Here is a 19,739-nt window from a genome sequence, read left to right as displayed (position 1 = left end):
CTGTCTATAGAGTAAGTTCAGTTCCTGCGTCACTCGCTGCCCTCGCTCTCGGCGCCCCCACGTTCTGCCCACATGAGCTGTCTGCTTGGCACTAGTTCATCAGAGATCTGTTTGTGATCTTCTCTCCGCCCGGAGACGCTGGCGGACCCCCCCCCCCCCCCCACGTGTCTGTGAACGCTGTCAGCTCAGCATTTACTAACATGCAAAACAATCCGACTCTTCCATATTAGCCTGTGAGTCACTGCCGCCGCCCTGCCATCCTCTCCGCGCCGATAGGTTTGCCACTTTTATTTTGACACCTGTCGCCCAGCTTATCACCACATATCATCTATCACACAGACGCTTATGCCAGTCTGCCATGTTACATAATAGCTAGGTATGGTACACCCGCCTGCCTCGCGGGCGCCGATACAGTTACACAAGCGGCATTTGAGGGCGTTTTCTGGCTGCGACATGCTGGAGTAATTGAGGGGTACGTAGGGAACGACAAGCCTTCTCTTAGCTGGGGCCACGGACCGGGCGACATCTGCATGGAGGTTGTGGTTTCCCCCTGTTGGCGGGGTTTTCAATAGGCAAATATAGATTGTAAATGTAAATGCTGATGGCCCGTATACAGCTCTGCCGGATGATGGCCCGTATACAGCTCTGCCGGATGATGGCCCGTATACAGCTCTGCCGGATGATGGCCCGTATACAGCTCTGCCGGATGATGGCCCGTATACAGCTCTGCCGGATGATGGCCCGTATACAGCTCTGCCGGATGATGGCCCGTATACAGCTCTGCCGGATGATGGCCCGTATACAGCTCTGCCGGATGATGGCCCGTATACAGCTCTGCCGGATAGGACTATCCCCCCCACCCGGTGGTGCCCGGTAGTCCGCCGATCTCTAATTCCTGCCGCAGCAACGTGTGATGGCAGGCATACATACCACAGCGGCAGACCGCGTGCCGCGGGGACCTTGACGAGAGCGCTCCCATCTACTTCCCAACAGAAGATTGAACTGCTAGCATGCAAAAGCATGGGGGATGAGCCCAAGGGTCGTGAGAAGGGCCCTTCTGTCCTGGCAACGTAATTGTGGGCTCTTCTTTTCCTCGGGGTGCTTCTTCTATGTAGCTTATGCTATTTACACCCAGGAGGATCGAGCTTATAGACAAGAATTAGATGAAGGAGCCACTCCATGTATTCCTATGGGATGAGACACTGGGCAGCAGAGGCGTTGGTGGAGTCTTACAAGATGAGGGGCACAAGCCCCAAAGTGTACCCCCCCCCCCCACACACACACACATATATACATACAGTCATCATAGAACATTGTTGCCACTATGCCAAAAGTACATATTACCATTGAGCAAGTAAATGTACATACTGGGACTGACCCACTATACAAGGCCCAAATAATAGTGCCGCCCCATTGCCACTACTACTCCATAGTGACCAATAGAAAGCCTGCAGTCGGTCGTGCACGGAGCACCATAATGACGTCCTCCCGCCATGACACCCTTACCAACATACATGAACCCTTCACCCTGCTGTGTGACACGGAGCCCCCAAATACTGCACCTCACAACTAATTATCCCCAAATAGTGCCAGGCGGCGGCACAACACAGTGAACGCGTCCGCTCTGTACCTCGAACAGCAATGCTGCTCATCTCTATTGTGTGGTAGCTAAGCTTTGGATCTGAAAGAGTTAATGCAAGTTAAGGCCCGTTTACACGTAAAAATTATCACTCAAAATTCCTTCAAATGAACCAATTTCAGTGATAATCGTTCAGTGTGGACTGAATAAATGGCTGACTTGTCGTTGGCGGTTGTTTGACTTTTCAGGCAGCTTAATAAACCTTGTTGGCTCGCTGGCTCCTCGTTCCGTGTAAACGCTCCCCGGGCCGCGCTTCCTACAGGAGGTGAAGCGCTGAGCGAGAAGCAGACAAGCAACCATCGATGCAGCGGCAGGACTTTCTGTGACTGCAGTCGACGCCGAGAGACAATCGCTATTTATCTTCTCATTGCTCAGTAGTAGATTCCTGCTGACTGGCGGCATTAAGCGGATCGGTCGCAGCTGGAGTGGATCCATCGCTGTGCGGGATCCGGCGCTGCTATTTATTACCTATTTGTAGCTTTCTAGATATTACAATGTAACAATCTGCTGGTTGGAATACATCTGATTTACAAGATCCAGTTTTTGGTGTAGAAGAGATCTAGCAGGAGACACGGCAGCGCTGCAGAGGACAGGCCAGAGTCGCTGCAGGGGACGGGCCAGAGTCGCTGCAGGGGACGGGCCAGAGTCGCTGCAGGGGACGGGCCAGAGCCGCTGCAGGGGACGGGCCAGAGTCGCTGCAGAGGACGGGCCAGAGTCGCTGCAGGGGACGGGCCAGAGCCGCTGCAGAGGACGGGCCAGAGCCGCTGGAGAGGACGGGCCAGAGCCGCTGCAGGGGACGGGCCAGAGCCGCTGCAGGGGACGGGCCAGAGTCGCTGCAGGGGACGGGCCAGAGTCGCTGCAGGGGACGGGCCAGAGCCGCTGCAGGGGACGGGCCAGAGCCGCTGCAGGGGACGGGCCAGAGCCGCTGCAGAGGACGGGCCAGAGCCACTGCAGGGGACGGGCCAGAGCCGCTGCAGGGGACGGGCCAGAGCCACTGCAGGGGACGGGCCAGAGCCGCTGCAGAGGACGGGCCAGAGCCGCTGCAGGGGACGGGCCAGAGTCGCTGCAGGGGACGGGCCAGAGTCGCGGCAGCGCTGCAGAGGACAGGCCAGAGTCGCTGCAGGGGACGGGCCAGAGTCGCTGCAGGGGACGGGCCAGAGTCGCTGCAGGGGACGGGCCAGAGCCACTGCAGGGGACGGGCCAGAGCCACTGCAGGGGACGGGCCAGAGCCGCTGCAGAGGACGGGCCAGAGCCGCTGCAGGGGACGGGCCAGAGCCGCTGCAGGGGACGGGCCAGAGTCGCTGCAGGGGACGGGCCAGAGTCGCTGCAGGGGACGGGCCAGAGTCGCTGCAGGGGACGGGCCAGAGCCGCTGCAGGGGACGGGCCAGAGTCGCTGCAGGGGACGGGCCAGAGTCGCTGCAGGGGACGGGCCAGAGCCGCTGCAGGGGACGGGCCAGAGTCGCTGCAGAGGACGGGCCAGAGTCGCTGCAGGGGACGGGCCAGAGCCGCTGCAGAGGACGGGCCAGAGCCGCTGGAGAGGACGGGCCAGAGCCGCTGCAGGGGACGGGCCAGAGCCGCTGCAGGGGACGGGCCAGAGCCGCTGCAGGGGACGGGCCAGAGTCGCTGCAGGGGACGGGCCAGAGCCGCTGCAGGGGACGGGCCAGAGCCGCTGCAGGGGACGGGCCAGAGCCGCTGCAGAGGACGGGCCAGAGCCACTGCAGGGGACGGGCCAGAGCCGCTGCAGGGGACGGGCCAGAGCCGCTGCAGGGGACGGGCCAGAGCCGCTGCAGGGGACGGGCCAGAGCCGCTGCAGAGGACGGGCCAGAGCCGCTGCAGGGGACGGGCCAGAGCCGCTGCAGGGGATGGGCCAGAGTCGCTGCAGGGGACGGGCCAGAGCCGCTGCAGGGGACGGGCCAGAGCCGCTGCAGAGGACGGGCCAGAGCCGCTGCAGGGGACGGGCCAGAGCCGCTGCAGAGGACGGGCCAGAGCCGCTGCAGGGGACGGGCCAGAGCCGCTGCAGGGGACGGGCCAGAGCCGCTGGAGAGGACGGGCCAGAGCCGCTGGAGAGGATGGGCCAGAGTCACTGCAGTTTACAAGTCTCTGTTTTTCCATATCATTATTTATGATGTTTATTTTATAAATGGATATGAGACTATTTTACCAAAAGTAACGAGACCCCTGAGCAGGAAAGAAACATAGTATTTTTTTTTTAACTTAGTGGGGCTCTGTTGGCCCTAATAGCATCAGATACTCTCTGTGGCGTACTAACGTCCGATACACTTCAGCTGTTATCTCCCTCCATTCATCCTGTAAATGTCTGGTCAGTTCTTTCAAAGAAGATGGATGCTATTCATATGTTCTGACCAGATGTTCTGGTTCGTCCCAAAGATGTTCAGTAGGTTCAAGTCGGGACTCTGTGCAGCCGGTCCAATCGTGGGACATCCATATCCTCAAGTCAACATAAAACGGCACTGGACCTGCGACAAGGCATGTTGTCTTATTGGACATATTGCTGACCATGTCCAGCGTATTGCCACACTGTCAGCAGCCTGTTATTGTCTAGAATGTCACCTCTGTGTTCACAGTTCTTGTCACTACACCCAGCAGACTGTAAAACATCCCCAGGCCACAATGGAATGTCTACTGCATAGGTTTGCTGCCTTCTGTCCTCCAGACAGACTGTCAGTAGTTGATGGACATGGATCCACCGCTCATGATCCCGTCTATCAGCTGTTCGTCAGGCCCGCTGCCTCTGCAGCAGGTTGGACGTTGGCATCAATGGTCAGCACAGGAAGTGCAGGAATCAGCTTCACTCCCATTGAAATCAATGATACAACGTATCATTGTAGAAGCGCCAACACATCTTCCTTGAGAGAACTCACCAGACGTTTGTAGGATGAATGGAGGGAAATAGTAGCTGAAGTGTTTCAGACGTTAGTAGAAAGTATTCCATGGAAAGTATCTCATTCTCCTGGCATCGGCTCTCACATCCTGGGCGCCGTGATTCCAGGAGTTCTGGACAGTGACACTGCAGCTTCTGATTGGCAGGAGCCGGTCATCTGATTTCCTCTGTCGTCAGGTGAACAGCGGGGCTGCAGTGCTAAATCACCAAGGACGGGTAAGTACCGTTGTATTTGACATTCTTCTCACAGCTGCACTCATTTGCCATTAAATTTTAGAAAAGTAGCGGGTGGAGCCTTGTAATGCTCTACCAGAACAAGCAGGGAGGAGCTCATTAAAGTTCTAAGCTTTTCTATAAAAGGTGCAATAAAAAGGTAAAATAAAAATGGTGTTACACTCCGAGACCTACATAGGGACATACATACACTGACCTCCACACGGGGGCATACCTACAAGCATGCGCAAAGTAAGAGGAAACCATGCTACCGCTCACTAATTAGATTGCCTAAGATACTGAGACGTGGGGGGATTCTCTGAAGAAACCGTGTCCCCTGCAGTAATAGAGCAGAGAGCACTTGTGGTTGGTTACTGTGGGTTTCTATAGGGTCCCAGTCCCCCCTCCCCCTCTATGGGGTCCCAGACCCCCCCGTCTATAGGGCCCCCCCCACCCCCGGACCATGCGATGGGTTGATGCAGGATAATGCCGCCCTGAAGAGCCTCCCTCTAATACTTCCCTCTCCTGTATGACAATAGTTCCTTTATATGAATGATAAAGGGATGCATTTGGAGCGATTCTCCGCTTCTCGAATGATCTTGATGTCATTTCGGAATGTTATCACTGTTTTCTTTCTTGTGCATTTTAGGAACATCACTGCCTTAGAATTAAGATCCTGGGTGATTGTTATTACTGTGTGTCCGGCCTTCCAGAGCCGCGTCCGGACCACGCGCATTGCTGCGTGGAAATGGGGCTCAGCATGATCAAGACCATCAGGTAATTGTCCGGCCCTTCTCGGTTCTAATGTTGGGTGACAGGGACTCATCTGAAGTCACCTGGCCTCTATGTCAGCGATCAGTGGTTGAGGTTTCCATGCCTTGCCTGGTGTAGTCCAATACCAGATGGGGTGGAGCTCGCCCGAATAGTTAGTGCTTCCAAGGCATGAGACCAGCAAGTAATGTGCGGAGCCGCTGCCCAGCCAGACTGGTGCCCTGCTAGTAATAGGCGTGCGGCAGCTGGGAGATGGTGCAACCATCCGGAGAGCCAGAAGAAATTCACAAGGAGTAGAGTCCCACTTCTCGGAGTTCTGTTTACATTGACCAAAGTAAAACGTGTTTTGAGGTTCAAGACCTCTTCATCAGTGATGCTGGGATGCAGTACAGCTGAGAACAACAGGCGTTCCGAGCTGCAAGCAGTGAACACCGGCCCGGATTTCAAATGCTGCTAGCATGGAGGAGTAATGCTCACCGGGGGATATTTTGCCAATGCATGCGCAGCAAGGACTCGGTGGGGGGGGGGGGGGGGTCGCTAGTGAGATCACGTGTTCATATAGGGCAGCTGTACACCTTGCTGTTCACACGGAGACGGTCAGCAAAGCATTTTTGGTTTTGCTGAAAAGCAACAACCAGCCCGATCTCTGTGCCTTTTATACATCCCGGGCAAAGGAAGATTTGGGCAAACCTTCATACCTGATAACCGGGCTGTGAAAAGGGGACACATCTTGTAGCTCCTGGGCCAAATCTGTACCGGCCAGCTGTACCCCCCACGACCATGTGCCACTTACAATACCGCTATCTTGTTTGTACGGGGAGTGTTTGGTGCTGCAGCGCCCGTTGTGAGTGCCGCCCCGACACCTCCTATAGCTGCCATACAGAAAGACGTCTCTTGTAGGGTTTAGATCGTTGGACTTTGGGTGGAGCCAATTAGTCAGATCACAGGGATTTTTGTTTTTTGGATTACAGATATGTCCGATCAAGAACGAAGCACGACATCGACATGAGGATTGGCATCCACTCCGGGTCCGTCTTATGTGGAGTGCTGGGACTTAGGAAATGGCAGTTTGATGTCTGGTCTTGGGATGTGGACATTGCAAATAAACTGGAATCAGGTGGAATACCGGGGTAAGAGAGCCGCCGCCCACAATACCGCAGCCGCCATCCGATGAGACTAGACCGCCGCGCTATGACTAGCCCATGTTGATTTCCACTAGCCCTCTGCTTGATCCATCTTGTTCTGGGGCCCCTAATAAAGAGAGGTCACTGCAGGCCGTTGTGTTCCAACAGGCATGTTAAAGCTGCCCCCCCCCCCCCCCCCAAAAAAAGAAATGCTTCCTCTTTGATTGTAGATTTTGAACTCATGTCCCATGTAAATATATTTGGCGCAGAACTCGATGGCCTCAGGTGCAGATTTAACGCCTTGGTGACATCACTAATTGTAGAAGCATTTTGCGCTCCGCGGTCTGAGCTCTTGCGCTCTCGTCCGCGGCGCTGCGTTCTTATAGGAATCCTTCTTACATATTCAATAAATGTTATTATTTTGCTGGAGGCGACGGAATAACGAGCGGCTCCATCACAGACGTAGTCAGCTGCTTACCGTTACCGCCCCCAGTGTGATCCCTTCGTTCTGCGCTCATTGTGATCGGGCAGAACATTCTCAAAGCTTTTTTCTAGTTTACCACTTTTTACTCTACAAGAATACGTTTTGCGCGGCGCCGCGTTTACGAACGGGAGCGTTTATATCGTTACACTGACAGAGCCGTAACAAGGCTGCTCTTTGTGGGGCAAATTGTAGTTTTTATCGGCACCATTTTGAGATATAAACTTTTACATTATTTTTTTATTCCTGTCTTCGGGAATTGCGATGATCCGAAAACGACTATTCTGGCACACACACATATATATATATACACACACTATTTTTAATGAAATTTACTGTGTTTGGCCGCCTGCAGACGGCCAGGTTGGATCCGGCTGTGAGAATTCTCGCCGCGGGACCCGAGCGTCTGCAGAGAGCAGCGTGACACTCGCCTCTCCCGCGGCCCCGGCTCTTTCATGTGCCGGCTGCCGTGATTTGTTTGCCACACAAGATTTCGCGCGGCCAAATCGCGGCCGTCTGCCTAGGATTGCGTTTGTTAACACAATCCTATGGCAGCTTCCAGGGGTGGAAATTCCGCAGGAAATCCCGCCACGTAATTTCCGCCGCTCTGCAGGCGGCCTATAATGCAGGTTTTCAGGCGTCTGGTGATACTAATTAGGTGTTGTTTATTGTTGTTCTTTTTATTTTTTCAATATTTAAAGCCTTGTGTAAAAATGTTTAGATGCCGCAGTCAGTATCTGCGGGGTTAAACTGTGTAGAAGGAATTAGAGGAGCAAATCCTCAGCATTTTACTTATCTGAAGAAAAAAAAGACCTCCATATGTGACAATCAGAGAGCAAATAAGCTCTCTGATTGATGGGTTGATAAAAATGCACAGGAGATATACAAGAGAATCCCCCCCCCCCCCCCCCCTCTTTCTGCTCTGTTTACACATACTGAAAACTGACAGCAGTAAGTTTCATATTCCGCACCCCACTTCAAACGGCTGCACCTCTGGTTCTGTAAGGGCTACAGACATGCATTTGATGAACCAAAAGCATATCTGCTACCTGATGGAACTAGAGATCCAGCCATTTAAAATGGAATGAGCTTTGTCTATCCTGAAGTGTAATGAACAGAACGGAGCGCCTAAACATCCGGTGAGACCCTCCACACAGATCCACAGCTGCCGCCAAACCAGAAGACAGGGCATCCGTACGGGCAGCGTTAGGCCTTCCCGAGTTTAAGGGCCCCTTCACTTGGGCCTATTTGGGTATGCAGCACATGGAACCATTTGATTCCGATACGTTTGTTCACATTTCTGTATTTTGCGCACGCATTTAGACCGTACAAAAAAAACCCCAAACATATTTTTGCACACCAAAGGCCCCCATAGAAGTCAATGCGGGGTGCGCAAATACATGCGCAGTATGCAGGGAGATGCGGCGTTTGCTGCATGATTCCTCTGAAAAACGAACTAGAAAAAGTATTATAAAATACGCAGAACAGCCTCGTTGGTTCCACAAACACGTTTAGACTGAGGTGCCACAAATGCGCAGGCACCCGTGTTGAGGAGCCCTCAGCCTCTCAGCAGGCAGTGTTTGCATTAGTCCGCCTGCAGACGGGCGGAAATTCCGCGGCGGGATTTCCCGCGGAATTTCCGCCCCTGGAAGCTGCCATAGGATTGCATTAACAAACGCAATCCAATGCAGATGGCTGTGATTGGGCCGCGCAGAGCCCCGCACAGAAACGGCACTCACCGGCCGCGGCTCCGCTCTGCGTATGCGCCAGCTGCCCAGCAGCCGGTACATGAAAGAGCCGGGGCCGCGGGAGAGGTGAGTGTCACGCTGCTCTCTGCAGACGCGCGGCGAGAATTCTGGCAGCCGGATCGGACCCGGCCGTCTGCAGGCCTCATCCGGTGTCTCTCACAGTTCTGTAGACGTTCATTTCAAGTATTGCGTTTCTTTACTCTTTCAAGGAGAATTCATATATCGAAAGCGTCGCTCGACTGCCTTAACGGGGACTACAATGTGGAGGAAGGGCACGGCAAGGAGCGCAACGAGTTCCTGAGGAAACATAATATCGAGACCTACCTGATCAAACAACCTGAGGAGAACCTCCTGAGCCTCCCGGAGGACATCGTGAAGGAGTCCGTCAGTCCCACCGACAGGAGGAACAGTGGCGCCACTTTTACAGAGGGGTCCTGGAGCCCAGAGCTTCCGTTCGATAACATTGTGGGCAAGCAGAATGTAAGTCCAACTTTATGTAATGTCAACCAGTATAAGGCATGCTTGAGCGGAGCGCAGAAATGGAGGCCTCACAGGGAGCGCAGCCATCCTTAACCTTTTCTCTAACATGAAACTTCAAATGATTATGCAAACCCTCTCGAGGGCAGAATTAACCTACCGAATGTATCCGCTGAAGGAAATGCCAAACCCTGAGATCCCATCAAAGTGAGATCTGCTTACAGTATGAGAAGGGATGAAATAATAGATGTAACGGAGCGGCAGACTGAACGGACGCCAGTGTAAGAGCAGCCAACCCGTATGCAAGTCCTCATGGCGCTCCCCACCTCTCTCCTCACCTGCGGCAGGTGTGTACTCCATGCTGGATATGCAAAGTGCATGCAATGATGCATGAGCTACAGGAGCCGTATGTAGATGACCGTGCCAGCGAGCCTCGTTATCCTCCATAAGCATACGGAGATGAATAAAACTGCTCTATGGGGTCTCTGTATGCTAGGCGCTATGCGGTCTCGGGGCCTCGGGGGTCTCTGTAGGCTAGGCACTATGGGGTCTCGGGGCCTCAGGGGTCTCTGTAGGCTAGGCGCTATGGGGTCTCGGGGCCTCAGGGGTCTCCGTAGGCTAGGCGCTATGGGGTTTCAGGGCCTCGGGGGTCTCTGTAGGCTAGCCGCTATGGGGTCTCGGGGCCTCGGGGGTCTCTGTAGGCTAGGCGCTATGGGGTCTCGGGGGTCTCTGTAGGCTAGGCACTATGGGGCCCCGGGGCCTCAGGGGTCTCTGTAGGCTAGGCACTATGGGGTCTTAGGGGGCTCTGTAGGCTAGGCGCTATGGGGTCTCGGGCCTCGAGGGTCTCTGTAAGCTAGGCGCTATGGGGTCCCAGGGCCTCGGGGGTCTCTGTACGCTAGGCGCTATGGGGCCCCAGGGTCTCTGTAGGCTAGGCGCTATGGGGTCTCGGGGCCTCTGGGTTCTCTGTAGGCTAGGCACTATGAGGTCTCGGGGCCTTAGGGGGTCTCTGTAGGCTAGGCACTATGGGGTCTCAGGGCCTCGGGGGTCTCTGTGGGCTAGGCGCTATGGTGTCTCGGGGCCTCAGGGGTCTTTGTAGGCTAGGCGCTATGGGATCTCGGGGGTCTCTGTAGGCTAGGCGCTATGGGGTCTCGGGGCCTCAGGGGTCTCTGTAGGCTAGGCGCTATGGAGTCTCGGGGCCTCAGGGGTCTTTGTAGGCTAGACGCTATGAGGTCTCGGGGCCTCAGGGGTCTCTGTAGGCTAGGCGCTATGGGGTTTCGGGGCCTCGGGGGTCTCCGTAGGCTAGGCGCTATGGGGCCTCGGGGGTCTCTGTACGCTAGGCGCTATGGGGCCCCGGGGCCTCTGGGTTCTCTGTAGGCTAGGCGCTATGAGGTCTCGGGGCCTCAGGGGGTCTCTGTAGGCTAGGCGCTATGGGGTCTTGGGGCCTCTGGGTTCTCTGTAGGCTAGGCGCTATGGGGTCTTTGGGCCTCTGGGTGCTCTGTAGGCTAGGCACTATGAGGTCTCGGGGCCTCAGGGGGTCTCTGTAGGCTAGGCGCTATGGGGTCTCGGGGCCTCAGGGGTCTCTGTAGGCTAGGCGCTATGGGGTCTCAGGGGTCTCTGTGGGCTAGGCGCTATGGGGTCTCGGGGCCTCAGGGGTCTCTGTAGGCTAGGCGCTATGGAGTCTCGGGGCCTCAGGGGTCTTTGTAGGCTAGGCGCTATGAGGTCTCGGGGCCTCAGGGGTCTCTGTAGGCTAGGCGCTATGGGGTCTCGGGGCCTCGGGGGTCTCCGTAGGCTAGGCGCTATGGGGCCTCGGGGGTCTTTGTACACTAGGCGCTATGGGGCCCCGGGGCCTCTGGGTTCTCTGTAGGCTAGGCGCTATGAGGTCTCGGGGCCTCAGGGGGTCTCTGTAGGCTAGGCGCTATGGGGTCTTGGGGCCTCTGGGTTCTCTGTAGGCTAGGCGCTATGGGGTCTTTGGGCCTCTGGGTTCTCTGTAGGCTAGGCACTATGAGGTCTCGGGGCCTCAGGGGGTCTCTGTAGGCTAGGCGCTATGGGGTCTCGGGGCCTCAGGGGTCTCTGTAGGCTAGGCGCTATGGGGTCTCAGGGGTCTCTGTAGGCTAGGCGCTATGGGGTCTCAGGGCCTCGGGGGTCTCTGTGGGCTAGGCGCTATGGGGTCTCGGGGCCTCAGGGGTCTCTGTAGGCTAGGCGCTATGGAGTCTCGGGGCCTCAGGGGTCTTTGTAGGCTAGGCGCTATGGGGTCTCGGGGGTCTCTGTAGGCTAGGCGCTAAGGGGTCTCGGGGCCTCAGGGGTCTCTGTAGGCTAGGCGCTATGGGGCCCCGGGGCCTCAGGGGTCTCTGTAGGCTAGGCGCTATGGGGCCTCGGGGGTCTCTGTAGGCAAGGCGCTATGGGGCCCCGGGGCCTCAGGGGTCTCTGTAGGTTAGGCGCTATGGTGTCTTGGGGCCTCAGGGGTCTCTGTAGGCTAGGCACTATGGGGTCTCGGGGCCTCGGGGGTCTCTCTAGGCTAAGCACTATGGGGTCTCGGGGCCCTTGGGGGTCTCTGTAGGCTAGGCGCTATGGAATGTATCTCCATTGCAGTTGTTTGAAGTAAAGTAGATAGAACACCCCATCCTATCATGGCGCCAGCCGTATTGTCCATCGGCTTTGGTTGCAGAAGCTTATAATGGCATTGCTGCTTTCTAATCCGATCCCATGCGTTTAGTCGAAGAAAGGGAAATATCATAAATAGCAGCCATATACTCCCTGATATACTGATACAAGAGGGCAGGTATATACACCATGAGACCCCCAACATGCAGCCAGCCAGGCTCCTCAAGGGAGGAGCAAGTAACACCTGTGATGACACTGACGAGCCGCCCCTCACAAACCCTTCTTAATAGCACATGATGCATGTAGTGCACCCTGCAGGCCTACAACTTATTAGTGACGCCATATCTGAATCCGGCACCCCAATGGTGAACCACATCGGCACCCTGGGCTTGTTTAAAGCTGCACTGCATGTTATAAATAAATACGAGGTATCAGCTGATATCTTGGCCAAAATATGTGAGCCCACAGCCCGCGTCGCGGGTCCTCGCTTACTGCGGGTCCTACACTAACATTAGTGAAAATCACAGGAAGGGAACTATCAAACAGATCTACTTTGTTGTGTAGGAATAGCACTGCTCGGCGCCCCCCTCAGTATAAGGTTAGTGAGGGGCGGCTCGTCAGTGTGCTCACAGGCTGCTTGCTCCTCCGTCTACGGGTGCATTATGGAGGCATTTACATGTGCCGTTATTCTCAGCGCTGCGAGAGAACAATATATTTAAACATAAGCTGCAGCGTATTCCATGTTTGGGCGGCAGCCATTATTTTCTATGGCAGCTACACAAACACATCACACTCTCATGCACACAGCAGTTTCGTGCGACTGCAACACGTTTTTTTTTTTTTACTCCCATAGAAAAGAATGGGCAATTTTTCCTGCAAGATGCATTGCCTGCGTAGTGGAAAGCCCATCTTTGCAGCGATCGCTGCTCCCCCGAGTTTCTCCTGTATAAATGAGCCCCAACTAGAAAAGACCGTGTACCATCGCCCATCATCCCACTGAATCATCTCCCCATGCCGTGGATTCATCTCTGCTCTGTACTGTCAAACAATATCTTCTGCTGTGTCTTCTCATACATTATATACTCACCCCCCCTAGAAGGAGCATGTATGTCTATATATATACCCAACAGGGTAGTAGAGCCTCCATGCCCACCCGTATCACATCTTGTATCCAAGCTAGAGGTGATACAACAGGGTACTAGAGCCTCCATGCCCCCCGTATCACATCTTGTATCCAAGCTAGAGGCAGTACAACAGGGTACTAGAGCCTCCATGCCCGCCTGTATCACATCTTGTATCCAAGCTAGAGGCAGTACAACAGGGTACTAGAGCCTCCATGCCCACCCGTATCACATCTTGCATTCAAGCAAGAGGAGTGTATATATACATATACATACACTCATCTAGCTTGGTGGGCATGAAGGCTCTAGTACCCTGTTGTACCACCTCTAGCTTGGATACAAGATGTGATACAGGGGGCATGGAGGCTCTAGTACCCTGTTGTACCGCCTCTAGCTTGGATACAAGATGTGATACAGGCAGGCATGGAGGCTCTAGTACCCTGTTGTACCACCTCTAGCTTGGATACAAGATGTGATACAGGGGGCATGGAGGGTCCAGTACCCTGTTGTACCGCCTCTAGCTTGGATACAAGATGTGATACAGGGGGCATGGAGGCTCCAGTACCCTGTTGTACCGCCTCTAGCTTGGATACAAGATGTGATACGGGCGGGCATGGAGGGTCTAGTACCCTGTTGTACCGCCTCTAGCTTGGATACAAGATGTGATACAGGGGGCATGGAGGCTCCAGTACCCTGTTGTACCGCCTCTAGCTTGGATACAAGATGTGATACGGGCGGGCATGGAGGGTCTAGTACCCTGTTGTACCATCTCTAGCTTGGATACAAGATGTGATACAGGCGGGCATGGAGGCTCTAGCACCCTGTTGTACCGCCTCTAGCTTGGATACAAGATGTGATAAGGGAGGCATGGAAGCTCTAGTACCTTGTTGTACCGCATCTAGCTTGGATACAAGATGTGATACGGGCGGGCATGGAGGTTCTAGTACCCTGTTGCACCACCTATAGCTTGGATACAAGATGTGATACGGGGTGTATGGAGGCTCTAGTACCCTGTTGTACCGCCTGTAGCTTGGATACAAGATGTGATACGAGTGGGCATGGAGGATCTAGTACCCTGTTGTACCGCCTCTAGCTTGGATACAAGTTGTGATACTGGCAGGCATAGGGGCTCTAGTTCGCTGTTGTACCGCCTCTAGCTTGGTTGCAAAATGTGATACAGGTGACTATGGAGGCTCTAGTACCCTGTTGCACCGCTTCTAGCTTGGATAGAAGATGTGATACGGGGGGCATGGAGGCTCTAGTACCCTGATGTACTGCCTCTAGCTTGGATACAAGATGTGATACAGGCATGCATAGGGGCTCTAGTTCGCTGTTGTACCGCCTCTAGCTTGGATACAAGATGTGACATGGGGGTATGGAGGCTCTAGTACCCTGTTGTACCACCTCAAGCTTGGATACAAGATCTGATACGGGGGCATGGAGGCTCTAGTTCCCTGTTGTACTGCCTCTAGCTTGGATACAAGATGTGTTACAAGCAGGCATGGAAGCTCTAGTATCCTGTTGTACCACCTCTAGCTTTGATACATGATGTGATACGGGCGGGCATGGAGGCTCTAGTACCCTATTGTACCACCGCTAGCTTGGATACAAGATGTGATACAGGTGGGCATGGAGGCTCTAGTACCCTATTGTACCACCGCTAGCTTGGATACAAGATGTGATACGGGGGGCATGGAGGCTCTAGTACCCTGTTGTACCGCCTCTAGCTTGGATACAAGATGTGATACAGGCAGGCATGGAGGCTCTAGTACCCTGTTGTACCACCTCTAGCTTGGATACAAGATGGGATACGGGGGGTATGGAGGCTCTAGTACCCTGTTGTATCACCTCTAGCTTGGATACAAGATGTGATACAGGCAGGCATGGAGGGTCTAGTACCCTGTTGTACTGCCCCTAGCTTGGATACAAAGTGTGATACGGGCGGGCATGGAGGGTCTAGTACCCTGTTAGGGCTGGATCCTTTTTGACAAATATTGTGTATCTTCTCATTAGACGGGATCTTCTACTCCTAGTGTATCACCTCCTGCACTCATCCCTCTCATATGTCTTGCTCTGCTCTGTCTTCTGCTCTCCCTGCTGAGTAACTTTTCATTCTCCTGAATGCTTACTTTGTACCCCACTTCATGCCCCCCTCATGTTACCACTTCTGTATCTTCTGTACTTCCTGTCCTATCCTTTCTCGCCGGCTCCTCCTTCTCTCGCTATATTCCAGCAGGACAGAATAAATTACAGCAAAAATAAGGGACCCAATTCTGTATTTTCTGCACAATGGATTCCCTAGAAACCGAAACATACAGAATATATAGAAGACAGACCGACGTCTCCAACGAGCAGCAGAACGCTGACAACTGGGGTCCAAAAGCAGAAAAAGAGATTGAAAAGACAGGCCTCCTAATAACCATCAAAAGTGTCACCATCAGACAACACAACTATAAAGGATGGATGGGAAGACTAGCTTCCATCCCCGATCTTCCCTCCTCCATGTCCTTTCTCACCCACTGATAGTCCTTATCTGTAGACGTTCTGTATGCCCTCCACTAGTCGCCCCTCTCCTCTGCTGTTTATGGCTGTGCCCAGTTGCATGACCTGCAGCCCCTTGTATTGCACTCTTGCCCGCATGATGCCAGCTGTATTTTGCTGCCTCCTGTTTTGCATCCTGCCTCGTTTTCTGCTTGCAGCGTTTTGCATGATCCTCTTGCAGTATTTCCCGCTGTCATGTGGTTTTATTATAATCGTCTTATAATAGTGCGGATTTGTCACTGTGAAGCAGCAGGGAAGTAATAGGAGCTGAGTGTTAGAGACCCAGTGCAGAATGTTCAGCCAGACCCCACAACTAAATATCACACCAGTTATAATTGTGGTCCTCTCAGCTGTGGACTCCTTGGCTGCGGGCAACTTGTGAGCTCAACCTCTGCCCCCCCTATAGCTGCAAGGATCTGGACAGTGTCTAGTAAAGTGTACAGGACCAGAAATCTACCTCCTGCCTGACTGTTTATGATCGAAGAATTAGATTGCTATATCTCTGCACCATGCTTTACACTGCAGCTCTGCATTGTCTGACTACCTGATTTCGTATTACAAACCCAACTGGAAATGTTTCCATTATAGCAGGACAGAATGATTAGAAACTGCCAGCAGGTAAAGGGTACCAGCCTTCCGGTAGATGCAGGATTGGCGTATCCTCCGAATAGGTCGGTAATAGCGGATCAGCTAATAGTATATTGGGCGGCACTCACATGGGATGGCGGTTTGGGAGTACCGGGCAGTGTGGATGTGAGACCTGCTTGCAGATTGATCGGTTCATGGAGCTCAGTACACTTCAGTACCCGTTCAAGGGGCATTTTAGGCGCTGCTCCCGATCTGCCCATCAATGTGTATTTTGGAGCTCATTTACATAATCCCCACCCATTTTGAAGTCTGTTTTGCAGAACCGCCCTGCAAGAATGAGCTGGATGATGTCACGGTATGAAGTACTTTGGCATCTGCGGAGCACCCAGTCACGTGTGCTTTTAAAGGGGTTCTGCCAAGGTGTGCAGTCCCTTGAGAACGTGGGGCTTGGGGGAATCATATAATCACCCCGAGTTCTTCTCTTGGCACCCCCAGCCGCAGCCAGCCTGATATTCGCTCTGCAGGGGATGTAGTATTACATGGAGGTTGGCAGGAGAGCGAGGACAGAAGTCACTCTTACTGAACAGCTCACCATCCTGGGGCATTGTGGGGGGTCCTGAGTGGGCGACCCCGCTGCATAGCATTCATATGCCCTAATAGGGGCGCCATCTTGGCTCAAACCTTTAAAAGTGGTGGTGCAACAATTACAAGCCATCCCCCTTCCACACGCTACCACTGGTTAGGGGATAACTTGCTGATCAGTGGGGGTCTCACAATGGGGACACGGGACCCCTCTTGTCGAGATCAGAGGGGGTCTCAGCAGTGAAAACCCCACCGATCAGAAAGTTATCTCCCATCCTGTGGAGAGGAATGACTTGTAAGTAGAGTACAGCCCCTCCAGAAAAACATGCAGCTCCGCGCCAATTAGTGTTCATCACTATGACAAAATATTATGTTATTTAGAGGAATCGGGTCACGTGATTGACTCTTCTGTCCTGCATTGAAGTGTCTCCAATTTGTGACTTCACATCTGGAAACTGGGAGTCGTAGTTTTGCAGCAGCTTGTGACCTACAGGTTGGAAACCACTGAGCTAATAAGTCAAGTGGGGGGGGAGAAGGGCTTGTGACTAGAGAGTCCAGAGGGAGGAGCTTCCTCCTTCAGACTTTCTGATAGCACTTCATAGACTCATCCAGTCTCTGTGATACAGTTTTGAAGCTAAAGGGATGCTTTCCAGGTGACTGTCTTCTTTTTAAGACATTCTGGTCTTGCAGCAAACAAGAAGTCCCTGCGATGAAAAAGATTGTTGGACGCAAAAACTCCTGTACATTATTGGAGAATAGATTCCCAAATGTGGAGGGTTTGGGGTAAACAGATGGATTACTTTTTTATCAGAAATAGCCAGTCGCATTTCCATTTACCAGCTGAAGACAGCAGATTACTTGCCGCCTCACAGTCAGGGTTTTCCTGAACTTGGAAATCAAAACATGGCGACTTTGAAATAGATGATGCAACTCTGAATCTCTTCTACAATTAGGCGAAAGAGGAGGAAAATACAAAATAACCAGCATCCGCCAATCCTGTGCAGGCATTATATGTACTGAGGATGCTTGTAGAGCAGAGTAAGGTGTGGATTGGGAGTCTCCGAATAGGAAACGACTCCCAATGCAGGCCTCTGCTCTGGAGCGTTATTTCCTGCAGGCATCGTATGCTGGAACCTCTGTCCTGGAGCGTCTTGCCTAGAGCGTCCGCCCTGGAGAATTGTGTCTTGGACCTACTGACCTGGAGCATCAAGTCCTGAAGCGTTAAGTTCTGAAGTGTCGAGTCCTGGGGCTTCTGTCCTAGAGAATCATGTCCTCGGGCTTCTGTCTTTGAGCATCATGTCCGATTGCATTGCATCTGGTAGTGCTGAGTCCTAGGGCATCGCTTCTTGGGGCTTCTCTCCTGGAGTGACACATCATGCACTTTCTGTCTTGGAGGGTCAACCTGGAGCATGTAACTGGAAGCATTGTGTCCTGGAGCGTCTCATCTTCGGGCTTCTGTCCTGGAAGGTCAGCCTGGAGCGTCTACCCTGGAGCATTGCGTCTTGGATCCTCTGTCCTTGAGCATTGTGTCCTGGGGCTTCTGTCCCAGAGCATCTCGTCCTGGGGATTCTGCCCCGGTGCGTCCCGTCCTGGGGATTCTGTCCCAGTGCATCTCATCCTGGGGATTGTGTTTTGGAGCGTCAAATCTTTGGGCTTCTGTCCTGGAGAGTTGCATCCTGGGGCTTCTGTCCTAGAGCATTGGGTCCTTTGGCTTCTATCCTGGAGCATAGCGTCCTGGGGCTTCTGTCCTAAAGCTTAGCATCCTGGGGCTTCTTTCTTGGAGTGTTGCATCCTGGGGTTCTGTCCTACAGCTTTGCATTTTGGGGCTTGTGTCCTGGAGCGTTTCATCCTGGTACTTCTGTCCGGGAGTGTCGCATCCTGGGGCTTCTGTCTGAGAGCGTCTCTCCTGGGGCTTCTGTCCTGGAACATCACATCCTATGACTTGAGTCTTGGAACATCATGTCCTGGGACTTCTGTTCTGGAGCGTCAAGTCCTGGAGCTTCTGTCCTGCAGTGTCGAGTCGTGGAGCTTCTGTCCTGCAGTGTCGAGTCCTGGGGCTTCTGTCCTGCAGTGTCGAGTCCTGGGGCTTCTGTCCTGGAGCGTAGAATCCTGGACATTCTTTTTCTGGAACGTCGCGTCTGGGTGCGTTGCATCTTGGAGTGCTGACTCCTGGGGCATCACCTACTGGGGCTTCTGTTCTAGGGGGGTCGCTTCCTGGGGCTTCTGTCTTGGAGGGTCAGCCTGGAGCATCTACCCTGGAGAATTGTGTTTCAGAACCTCTGTTCTTGAGAATCGTGTCCTGGGGCTTCTATTCTGGAGTGTCACGTCATGGAGCTTCTGTCCTGGAGCATTGCATCCTGGAGCTTCTGTCCCAGATCATCTCCCCTGGGGCTTCTGTCCTGAAGCATCACATCCTATGGCTCCAGTCCTGAAGCGTTGTGCCCTGGGGCTTCTGTTCTGGATCATCAAGTCCTGGGGCTTCTGTCCTGGAGCATTGAGTCCTGGAGATTCTGTTCTGGAATGTCATATCTGAGTGCATTGTATCTTGGAGTGCCAACTCCTGGGGCATCACCTCCTGGGGCTTCTGTCATGGAGCATTGCATCTTAGGATTTCTCTCCTAGAGTGTCTCTTCCTGGGGCTTTTGTCCTGGAGCGTCTCATTCTGGGGCTTCTAGTTATACAGAGAACTCAATCAGTATTCCATAAGAATAAAATAACAACTTTTTATTTACCCCATAAAATACGCAGCGTTTTGACTGAGACACGGTCTTTATTAAGCATTTTAGTCCTGGGGCTTCTGTCCTGGAGGTTGAGCCTGGAGCATCTATTCCAGAGCATTGTGTTTTGGAACCTCTTTCCTGAAGAATCATGTCATGAGGCTTCTGTCCTGGAGCGTCTCATCCTAGGGCTTCTCTCCTGGAGCGTTTAGCTCTGGGCATTCTGTCCTGGAG

General features: G+C 53.5%; 1 protein-coding gene across 1 annotated transcript in view; it reads left to right on the top strand.

The window, feature by feature from the left end:
• Nucleotides 1–19,739, top strand: part of ADCY8 (adenylate cyclase 8) — a 488,216-nt gene that overhangs the window by 303,743 nt on the left and 164,734 nt on the right. The window contains exons 5-7 of the mRNA XM_066578800.1: nt 5,404–5,531; nt 6,497–6,655; nt 9,088–9,358. Of these exons, the coding sequence (XP_066434897.1) occupies nt 5,404–5,531; nt 6,497–6,655; nt 9,088–9,358 (558 nt within the window). The remainder of the gene's footprint in view (nt 1–5,403; nt 5,532–6,496; nt 6,656–9,087; nt 9,359–19,739) is intronic.

Source organism: Eleutherodactylus coqui, chromosome 9 (genome assembly GCF_035609145.1).
Source record: "Eleutherodactylus coqui strain aEleCoq1 chromosome 9, aEleCoq1.hap1, whole genome shotgun sequence".
Classification (NCBI taxonomy): domain Eukaryota; kingdom Metazoa; phylum Chordata; class Amphibia; order Anura; family Eleutherodactylidae; genus Eleutherodactylus; species Eleutherodactylus coqui.
Note: the sequence above shows the minus strand (reverse complement) of the source record. Positions and strands in the feature narration are given on the sequence as shown.